Source organism: Prosopis cineraria, unplaced genomic scaffold (assembly GCF_029017545.1).
Source record: "Prosopis cineraria cultivar Desert tree isolate PC_DT_omini unplaced genomic scaffold, ASM2901754v1 PC7, whole genome shotgun sequence".
Classification (NCBI taxonomy): Eukaryota; Viridiplantae; Streptophyta; class Magnoliopsida; order Fabales; family Fabaceae; genus Prosopis; species Prosopis cineraria.
This window is the reverse complement of record NW_026555338.1, coordinates 38,388,126-38,399,401: the sequence shown is the minus strand read 5'-3', so window position 1 is coordinate 38,399,401 and position 11,276 is coordinate 38,388,126. Positions and strand designations below refer to the sequence as shown.

The 11,276-nt window shown below is 38.7% G+C and overlaps 1 protein-coding gene and 1 pseudogene across 1 annotated transcript; both read left to right on the top strand.

The window, feature by feature from the left end:
- The first annotated feature begins 476 nt into the window (after positions 1-476).
- Positions 477-1,964, top strand: LOC129316853 (uncharacterized; annotated as a pseudogene).
- Positions 1,965-7,109: 5,145 nt separating this feature from the next.
- Positions 7,110-7,571, top strand: LOC129316823 (cyclin-dependent protein kinase inhibitor SMR14-like). The gene has a single exon (XM_054961190.1). It carries the CDS (start codon positions 7,110-7,112, stop codon positions 7,569-7,571), a length of 462 nt encoding a protein of 153 aa, XP_054817165.1.
- The last annotated feature ends 3,705 nt before the right edge of the window (positions 7,572-11,276 follow it).

The window sequence follows — 11,276 nt, the reverse complement described above, 5'->3', positions numbered from 1 at the left end:
AATTATGTTTGAAAATAAAAAATAGATTAAAATGTCATATGCGAATTGACATAAATATATATTAATTATTTTTCATTAATATAAATTATAATGGATAATTTAAAAAATTTTTAATAAATGTTTATTGAAATAGATAATTTTTTATAAAAAAATATAAATCAAAAATGATAGTTTCTCTAACAATAAAAAATTGAGAAAAAATATGTTTTTTAATTTATTTTATTTTTTTTTTTCAGTAAGGAAACCGTGACCTAAAGTCCTCATCCATTCATGGTTGAGATGTCACGCATGCATTTCATATCATCATGCCCTTGCGCTCCTTTTTTTTTTTTTTTTTAACTTGAACTCGCGTTTCCTGTTGTCCTTGCAGAAGGACTCAGCAATAAGTTTATTCAAATTTCAAACCCCAGAAACGAAGCTATGACTTGACTTTAGACAGGTTGACTTCATACCGCCCCATGGTTTTATCATGCGTTTACTGCTATTAAAAAAGCCAGAAAAGAACTGACGACTTCCAGGCAAGTCATCATTTTCAAGTCAAAATTTTCGTCTCCTAACTCAAATCCGACCCGTAAGTTCCTTGCGAAATTCTTCATCGAATTCTCATCCTCGCGCAAGGGCCATCAATTCTACGTTTTTCTGACTGCATAGTAGGAGGTGCCGGTTTCCTTGTATCAAAAGAGCAGTGCGCTCAACTTAATTATTTCAATCCAAGTTTAGATCATTAGGTGGACTGATGACAGAGGAGAAACAGCAAAATGAGCACGCCTCTGTTCCACGAATTCAGAAAGCAAGCTTCTTTCTTCCTCAAGGAGAAAATCAAGACAGCTAGATTAACACTCATCGATGTCACCCCCGCCGAACTGTAAAGCTCGGCACTTTTGACTTCCTGTGTACTGATATCTCTAGGTCTCGTTTTCGGCTCTGTTGATCTCTTTTCTGTATGGTCTTTCCACTGTATATTAAATTGCAGGATGACAGAAGAGGCTACCAATGGAAATCCGTGGGCCGCGGATTCGCCGACACTCAGATTAATTTCTAGAGCTGCTTTCGAACAGGAAGATTATTGGAGGATCGTCGAGATTCTGCACAAAAGGTTTTCATTTTATCTCAACTTTAATTTCGGCAGTGAGTAATCATGGGTAGCTGACAGGCATTGTTCCCAAACAGATTGCTGAAATTTGAAAAGAAGAATTGGAGGGCATCTCACAATTCTCTGATAGTCCTGGAGCACCTACTGACACACGGGCCTGCGTTGCTGTGGAATTCTAGAGCGACAGAGTTGTCATTAATCAGATGAAAAGCTTTCCAGTATATTGATGCTGCAGGAAGAAGGACCTCTTCTTAAGGAAGAGCAAGACCGTGCTCGGAAACTATCCAGAGGAATTCAAGGTTTTGGGAGTTTCAGCGAACGGTCAGCTCAAGCACGCAGTCCTCTCGTGATGATTTGGGTGCTGAAAAGGAGGAGTTACATCTTCGGAACTTGAAAGGGGAGTGCGATCCAATTATCAATCGTGACAAAGAGTGTTTCGGGCTTAATATGTTGGTGGAAGAAGAATATCATTCAACAGATATGCATCTCAATGCTTCCCTGCTCTCTGCTGGAGACACTATATTCCAAGGATGCTAAACTGTCTGGAGTTTGCAAATTTTGCGTGTTCCTTGCTGCAAGACCAACACGGACTGGGCTACCAACCTTGTCCCGCTCCTCAAATGTGAAGGGTTTTCGCCACTCGGCTATTCGATTATTTTTATTAAAAAGTATGGAAGTCATGCTCTTGCTGTTATTTTAACAACTCTAGCGAAAGAATTGACTTTACATATCAAAATCCTAATATTAATATAAATAACTAGAAATAATCATGCATCAAATGCCATTGATTTATGATCACCAGAGGTTTCGCCAAAGGGTACAACAAAACAACAGAAGAATGAGTAATAAATAAAGTTTTGAAGGGAAAACCTTTTTTAGTGCTCACATGTACCGTTATATTGTAGGCATAGTCGAATGCTAAATGTGGATATCTCACTGATATTATAAGCAACTACTCTCTTTCATTACACTTGAACCCTGTTGGTAAGGGAAAACTTGATTCGTTGCAAGGTACAATTCAATTTATGCAAATAAGAAGAGGGTATTTCCACCAAGCCACCCTGCCACTGCTGGTTTATCACCGCTTTCAATAGTCAACCATAATTGCTTCCTGGGTTTCTCCCAAGTCACAACTCAACCAAAGAAACATACGATACGGGGTAAACCCTCCACAAAAAAAATAAAATTTTAATTTTTGAGGGTTAAAATGCCTAAAAGCTCTTGGTTTTGATGCTCCATCACATTCAAGTATAGAGATCACGATAATTAATGAGCTGTCCAGAAAAATGGTTGGAGGGAAAAAAAATTTAAAAGAAAAAAAAACGTTAAGGAAAGAACCGAGGAAGGAATGAAATTAAAGAGGAAGGGGACCGATGACGTGCAACGATGTTAAGACAAAGCCCGCTTGAACAGAGAGCTTGAGGCAGTGATTTTTTAGTTCGTTGAATCGAATGTTTCCTATGAAGTCATAAATTAAAACATTCATCATTAGCCCTGAATTAATGTTATTTCCTTCTACCTAATTAATCGTACTTACCCTACGCACTATGCATGTTTCAACTTATTCAAAAAAAAAAAAAATCCAAGACCTCGACTTTGGACATTAAACATATGTTCCATTATCAACGCCCCCCCCCCCCACGGCCCAAATTTCATTCCTTTCAAAAGTATAACACTGAGCTGTGTGTCCCGAGAAATAAATAAGTCGTTAAAATAGCCCAAGTGAAGTGCATTCTCCTTTTTTTTGTTTTTTGGGACAACGAAACTGAGGAGATTTTGGTGGAAAAGAAAAAAGAGAAACTGAGCACAGAGGGCATTAGGTTGGGTGCGCAGGCCGAGGGTGAATGGAAAACATTAATTAAGCGATTAACAGTATAGATACAAGGAAACTAAAAGGCATATGGAGAGATTGATTAGGAACTTGTTGAGAGTGACGGGGAACATGTGGAGAGCGGAGGGAGTTGAAGGGAACGTACATAGGTATAAATAATTGGGAAGATGGCAGAGGCAACAAGAAGGCACGTTGGTCGCAGTGCTGTCCATATACACATTCATTATCAATCTCTCTAGGGGTTAGCAAAACTAAATTCAACCGAATCAAATTAAATTTTATTTACTTGATTTATTTTATTTTATTTTTTAGTTTGATTTGATTTTTTTATAAAAAAATTTTGATTGATCAATTTGATTTAATCTAAAATTTTTTAAATTAAATAAATTAAACTGACCAAATTATATCTATTTTTTTATATTTTTAATAATGTGAATAAATTCTCATCTAGGTAATTAAGAAATATTTTTCTACCATTTACAGTAATAATATTTTTTTGTTTAATGTAATGCTCTAATTTTTTATTTCTATAATTTAATTTTTAATGCAATAGTACTAAGTTTTGTTAATTTTTTCATGAATTATGATTTACAATTGCCATTTTTTTATTGGGCTTTCAACATCAAAAAAAAATTGGATAAAAGAATGTATGAATAATTAGAGTTCACAAACCAAAATCAAAGTCTATATCAAATCGAACCATTATAATTTGATTTGGTTTTAATTTGATTTAATCCAAAATTTTTATGTAATTTAATCGATTCATTTTAGAGAAATTAAAACTAAATTGACTGAATGTTCACCTCTTATCTCTCTCTATTATTAAGAGAAAGAGAATGCCGGGAAGGGAAGGAAGTGTGTGTGTGTGTGAGAAAGTGGAAAAGGAAGGCCTGGGTTGAAATGTTTGCAGGAGATAGGGAGGGACGATTCATGACTGTCAGGGATGGGAAGCATGATGATCTCAGATGGGAACTGATCTTCATTAAGCATGAGCACAGTGTCACGGGCTGAGAGTCTGGCGCAGCACACGGCGCCCGTGCGGCGTCCTGGAGGACCCCATAATCCTCAGGACAAGCCTTACCACGTACGGATCACACTGGTTTCGCCCTGCCATGGGCTCATCAGGGAGGCGGCACTAGCCCCCGACCAGTTGTGCACACAGTCCGAAGACTGAGGCAGAACACCCCCAATGCTAATGTCGCCCCCTTTACCCATATTGTGCGAGGCTAACCAGCGGACCGTTCATTATCTTGGTCTTTACACGGTCACGGAAATATCATCCGTGACATTCTCCCACACCCAATCTAGCACGCCCTCGTGCTAGGGGAGAACGACTCCGCCCAAGGATCGTACATACAGTACTGCCACAAACACATCAGCTTACTTGCTGAGTGGCCACCCGAGTCCTGCACTCTTCGGACCCACTCGCACCCGCGAGCCAACAGGAGTGGAGTCGACAACGGCCAACCTTCCCGCCCGAGTCCCCACTTTTGGACCCACCTGCTCGGAGGCCTTTCTGGAGCGGTGCCGAGGCCGACCAGTCCCAACGTGGGACCCCACGCGCACACGACAGTAAAGTACGTCCTGCTCTGATACCACTCTGTCACGGGCTGAGAGTCTGGCGCAGCACACGGCGCCCGTGCGGCGTCCTGGAGGACCCCATAATCCTCAGGACAAGCCTTACCACGTACGGATCACACTGGTTTCGCCCTGCCATGGGCTCATCAGGGAGGCGGCACTAGCCCCCGACCAGTTGTGCACACAGTCCGAAGACTGAGGCAGAACACCCCCAATGCTAATGTCGCCCCCTTTACCCATATTGTGCGAGGCTAACCAGCGGACCGTTCATTATCTTGGTCTTTACACGGTCACGGAAATATCATCCGTGACAACAGGATGCAATTATGTCCCATGAGAGAGTGCGTGTTAGTCTCCCCTCTTGACCTTTATTTTTTTAAAAAAAAAAAATTATTTTAACTTTTAAAGCTTGGCCCTCTATCCCGTACATGCCCCACATCATCATGTCATCTCTGCAGCATACATACGGCTTAAAAGTTAGATCACAGCATCACACTGTACAGTTAAAATATGCACTTAATTAGGCTGAGATGTAAATGAGAATATTTACGGCCGCGTGATCTCAAACGTTATCACATCTCAACTATACAGGGGCCAAAACAGCATGTTTTGGTCTCGGCTTTGCTGTCCATGCCATATATATAGATAATAGACTCGCTGTTGTTGGTTAATTAAACACACAGAAATAGCTCGGTAGCAAGGTGGAGGGAGTGGCAAACGTTAAGGTGAAGAGAGAAGGAAGAGAACAAAGTACTGATGAAAGGGTGAAATTATTGCATGTTGGGGGGTCGCAGAGAAGAAAAAGAAAGGTGCACGGGTAGGCTGTGGATGTGGTCCTGACTCCTGAAAATATATCAGTCATCATGTGGTGAAATCCAAGCAATCCGGCTGGGTCCTCCACTTTCTGCACATTCACTTTGTCATTTTCATCTCCGCACTCTCACATATTTACTGTCAATAGCGGAATCCACACCGCATGCTAAAACCATTTTAGCGACATTTATTTTTACAATCTGAGAAGGTCAGATCATCGGACTTTTAGCCATGCTGCTTGCAATAAGCTTCATACCCCGCCCCTCCCCCCCCCCCCCCCCACAGAAAACCGGGTAAAATAATAAACTCTAATTGCTTTTGCATGCTTGCATCCCCCAAAATAGGAAAATCACCCGAGGATGGTGGATACTGCGAAATCTTGGGATCCCAAGTCCAGACCAATATCTGGGGCGCTTATCCCAGACTTCACAAATGGCCGGCATTGGGACCCTTTTCTGAAACCCCACCTCTCTCCCATTTCCCGTTCCAATCTCTCATTATATCCCACTCTACTGCTCATGTTTCATCGTGCTCGAGCATATAATTACTTTCTCTCTTCAAAACAGATAACTCATGCCATTCCTTTTTTTTTTTTTTTTTGGGTCCAGTACACCGTCAATTTGCCAATGATACTTTAATTTCCATAAAATATCCCCACTAATTTCTTTATAATCTCAAGGTTTAACGAGTATATTTCATCCTGCATATATGGATATCCGATCTTTTTTTTCTTTTTCCAGTTTGACGATAGAAATATTATCTCCAAATCAGGTCCGGTTGTCTCTATAACGAAGTATATATAATTGGGTTTGGCAATTTTGACCGAATGCAAATTTTCAACGATTAGACCCTCAAGCTTTCCCTGCCTTGAGAAGTAATCGACAATGAAAATTTGAATAGAGCTTTATCTATTAGCCAATATATGACTGTCATTTGATTTATGGAAAACATTAGTTTCAAGATGTATAGGGAAATATATGATGTATAAATCCATGAGCAATTTACATTTGAACTGCGGCCAAAAGGGTTTTCCCTATGGTGAGCGTTAAACCAAGCCGTGCATATATAGAAAAACAAAATAGAGAGAAATGTTTGGATCTTGAAGTCGAGGGTCCTGCTAATGTCCTTTTCACGCCAATTCACGAAAGAAATTAAAAATGCGCGACGGGTAAAAGTGATCTATAAAGTCTCACGCCGGCAATAAAGTAGTAAGCAGACATGTTAAAATCTTATAATATGGAACAAAATGGTGAGGAATAAGAAATTAATTGCGCACACAAAAGAATTTAGTACTTAGTGGCCGTAATGACAAAAACGTTAATACAAACTCCGAAATGCTATATATATATATATATATATGTATATACAGTGTGCGTATGTGCATACATGAGTAACAAAATGATGGCAGATGGTAATCACATTTGAGATGGCGAGTGGGGATGGAAAGTTACGTCATAGTACTGATGGCATGCATAATTGCATGAGGAGTATATTTAATGGGGTAAATCTGGGAGTGGGGGATGCCATCAAAATTCCCATTGCTTCGTCCCCGTTTTATTGTTACTTAAACGCATCGGATCCTTCGCCCAGACCGACTTTCGTTCCCTCTCTCTCGCAGTAACTAACTCGTAGTCATAAGCACGCCCATTCGAGATTGTCGTCCCCTAAAAACAAGGTTGACAAATTCCCTCTCATGTTTCATTTCCATCCTCTTCCTCTTTCTGCCTCTCTAATTAATTTCTCCGAGCTATCCAAATTCTAGTCTCGTTGGACCTGATGCTTTTTCTTGATGAAATGGAGTTCAATTTGTTGGTAAGGCCCACCGTGGACTTCCTCGATCAAATGGAGCAGCAGAGTGCTTCGACCAGAGAGGATGGCGAGCTTTGTCTCGACCATCCAGTGCAAGGAACTCACCGGGAAGGCGACAATGATCGAGACCGGCCCCTCAATATTGTTTCCGCAGCTAACTTGAATCTCAACATTCGATCCTACAATTCCGAGGCCCAGAGAGACCTCGATGAATCAAGCCGCGGGTGCAAGACTCCAACATCTTCAGATCACAAAATCCCGTCGAGCCTGCGATGCCCGCCTGCTCCAAAGAAGCCCAGATCAATTCCGTCCGGGAAGAGAAAATCAAGCGGCGCAGGAAATTTTCTCGATCTGTCCAGAGAGATTGAATCTTTGTTTCCGGCGCCATTGCTGCTGGATCTTTACGGTAAGATTAAGAAAGTCAGACGAGGGAATGGCACCCAATGAGGCGCGAGTAATGTGGTTGATCTTTATTTATCATTTTTAATATCATTATTATTACTGACCTCGACGGATTGTAGAATCTTGCTCTTGAAATGGCTTTCCCAAAAATTATAGACGCGGTTCTCTTTTCTCTAATACGCTGCTGGTCTCTTCCTTCGATATGTTCAAGTTCTTTGGGCATGCATATTTATTTGAGAGCAAGTATTTAAGTTCATTGGCACGGGAATGATAGAGATGTGGTGAGTTAGGGAATTAACTTCCCCACTCATCCCAAGGATGTAATCGTCCTTGAAATGAGATTTAAATTATTTAAATTTTTAATTTAAATGATTCACATTTAAAGTATTATTATATTATTATATGCTATATTTATTAAAATAAAAATTTATAAAAATTATAAAATAATTTTAATAAATTTTTATTTTTAATCTACTTTAAATTTAATTTAAAGAGTTTAATTTAATATTAAAATTTTTATAATTAATATATATTATTTATTCAAATTTTTTCTATACAGTTTAAGACTGTGCAAGGTACATTTGAATAATTAATATATATTAATTATAAAAATTTAAATATTAAAATGAACCCACTAAATTAAATCTAGATCAAATTAAAAATAAAAAATTTATTAAAATTATTTTATAATTTTTTAAAATTTTTATTTTAATAAATATAATATATAACAATATATTAAATCTGAATCATCTAAATTAAAAATTGAATGGCTCAGATTTTATTATAAGAATGAGCTCATGGTGCTCATCTTTGAAATGAACATAAAAACTGAACCCGGTGAGTTAGATATGGGTGTGTATGCAGAGAGAGAGTTGGATCTAAATGAAAGCAAGTACGTCGCGATGTCTGATATATATATATATATATATATTTTGTGTGTGGGGAGGGGGGCATAAGGTGTTTTCAATTCCCCTCCCTCCATTTCCCTTCATTTTTCAAAAAACGATATAAAAATATAGAAAATAATAAAAGGCAACTAAAAAGAAAGCATAAAATTTCCCTCCATTCGGATTGTGAAGAAATGCTTAAAAAGATAACATCAAAACTCTAAGACAACCTCTGTTTTGGCATGCGAGGAGAGAGTTTCTTAGAGAAGAAGGCTGTTGGATGCCTATCTTGACTGAGAATAGCACTAATACCAACCTCGAATGCATCGGTTTCAAGGACAAAAGGTTTGATGAAATTTGGTAGAGTAAGTACAGGAGCTCAACTTAGAGCATCTTTCAAAGATCCAAACGCTTCTTAGGCCGAAGCGATCCATTTAAAGGCATCTTTATCTAACAACTTGGTTAATGGACCAGCCAATTAGGCATAACTCTTAACAAATTGCTTGTAATATTCAGTAAGTCCTAAAAAGTCCTACAGCTGTGTAACATTTGTAGGAGTGGGCTAATTTTGAATGGCGACTACCTTAGCCTGATCCATCTCGATTCCATAAGCTGAAATTGTGTGGCCCAAATAGTCTATCATCCTTTGACCAAAAACACATTTGGCCCCTTTTGCAAACAGTTGGTGTTTTTCTAATAACATCAAACCATATCGAGATGTTGTAAGTGCAAATCCCATATGATGCTATAAATGAGTATATCATCAAAAATATTAGAACAAAACATCTGAGATATAGTCAAAAATTAGTGTTCATGAGAGTTTGAAATGTTGCTGGGGCATTTGCGAGCCCGAGGGGCATTACTAGCCATTCATATAGACCTTGGTGAGTCCTAAAAGCAGTCTTTTCTCTGACAGCCTCCCTCGCTAGAATCTGGTGGTAGCCTAATCTGAGATCTAACTTAGAATAAAATATAGAGCCATAAAGCTCATCAATTAACTCGTCTACTATCAGCATAGGAAACACATCTTTTGCGGTCAGTGCGTTTAGTCCTCAACAGTCAACATAAAAGCACCAAGTCCCGTCTTTCTTCTTTACCAAGATGACTAGAGCTAAGAACAGATTGGAGCTCAGTTGAATCAATCCATCACTAAGTAATTCCATCACCATCTTTTTAATTTTAATTTTTTTGACTAAGCTTTGGGGTACCTAAAAAACAATTTTGTGTTTCCTTAAAATGGATGCGAGTTTCATATCTTTGACTTCCATTCCGTTTATGGAGTGACTCTCTTTTGTTATTTTTACTATGAATAAGTCTGCAATGGAATCTACTTGATTGAGTTGTACTAAATGATGGAATTGGGCTTATGCTAGGGGTGGTCCTCAAAATCCTTTTAATGTAATAAATCATCCATCTTCCACAAAGTTTATCGTGGAAGTGCTATAATCGGCCACATGGGGCCCTAACATCTCTAACTAATCAGCGCTTATGACCCCTTGCTACAGGTAGTACAGATAGAGTTAATGGTAAAGAATAATCATAGATTTTTACTAGAAGATCCCTAACCATACATGTATTTGTCATCACTTGTTTGGTGCCCCCAACACATGAATATCCGATGTGTTTTCAATTGGAATTCCTAAATGCTACACAATCTTGGGATGTATTAAATCGTCCAAACTATTGCTATCTAGAAGAATTTGCATCTCAGTCCTATAAATTGTGCCTGAGAACCTTATAGTAGCTGCCCCTTGTGTCCCTTGTAATGCATGTAAGGACAGATAATGAATAGTAGCCTCAGGCATAGGAACCTCTTCCACTATGTTTCCTATTGTTTCAGTGATGCTATTTTGCTCCTCATCTTCTTCACCTATCAATATTACCATTTGTTTGTCTAGGCATTTATAGGTAGGTGAAAACTTATTGTCACAGGTAAAGCACAAGCTGTTCTCTTTCCTTATTTGCTTCTCAGTTGGCGTTATTCTCTTGATAGGAGGAGTTTTTGGAGTGGGTAATAATGGAGGCAAGTTAGTCTTACCCCCTCTACTTTGATTAAACGAAGTCACTCTACTATTAAATGGAACGATGGCTTTTTCAGCATTATATATACCTCTACTTCTTGTTGTTGTTCGGCCTTTTGGCATCGAAACTCCGTACACTATAATCTCTAAAAATAATTGGGCTAATGTCATCACCTTCAAGACTATGGTCATTGAACTAGAATGTCATGATGGAGCTCGGGCTTAAGTCCCCTAATGTAATAGTCTAGCAGTACTTACTCATTCACATCTTTTGTTCTGTTTGCTAATGTCGTGAGCTTGGCATTATAATCCTCTAACGACCCTTGTTGGGTCAGTTTAAATAGCTAGACTCTCGCGCAATCGAACTTGTAAGGGCCATATTGATCTTTAATGGCATTCGCTAAGGATGCCCAAGTCGAAACACATTTAGCCTTTTCTAACATCTAGTACCATAGTAGAACATTGCAATCCAAATGCATTGAAGCTATGACAAGCTTTTGTTAGTTTGTCATTTCATAGTATTTAAAAAATTGCTTGACCTTGAATAAGCACTTCCTCTAAAGCACGGACAACGTGTTGGATATGCATCTAACAAGGATACACATTTAGGATGTGGATGCGGCGTGTCCACTTTTTCATCTTTTATTGGACACAGGTTGAAACGGGAAGGTTTGGGTAGACACGAGTTGGACATGAAATTTTGCATTTTGGTCTTTTTTTTAATTTTTTCTCAAAATCAAAAGCCCTATATGCTTCGTTCAGTCCCATCCTTTCCCTTTCATCTGTAAAAATATATTGCATGTGGGCATTGCTCTTCTTTTGACTCGCAATTGTCATTGCAT

Excerpts from the sequence above, each read along its gene's own strand:
- LOC129316823 (XM_054961190.1), top strand. The coding sequence starts at position 7,110 with ATGGAGTTCAATTTGTTGGTAAGGCCCACCGTGGACTTCCTCGATCAA.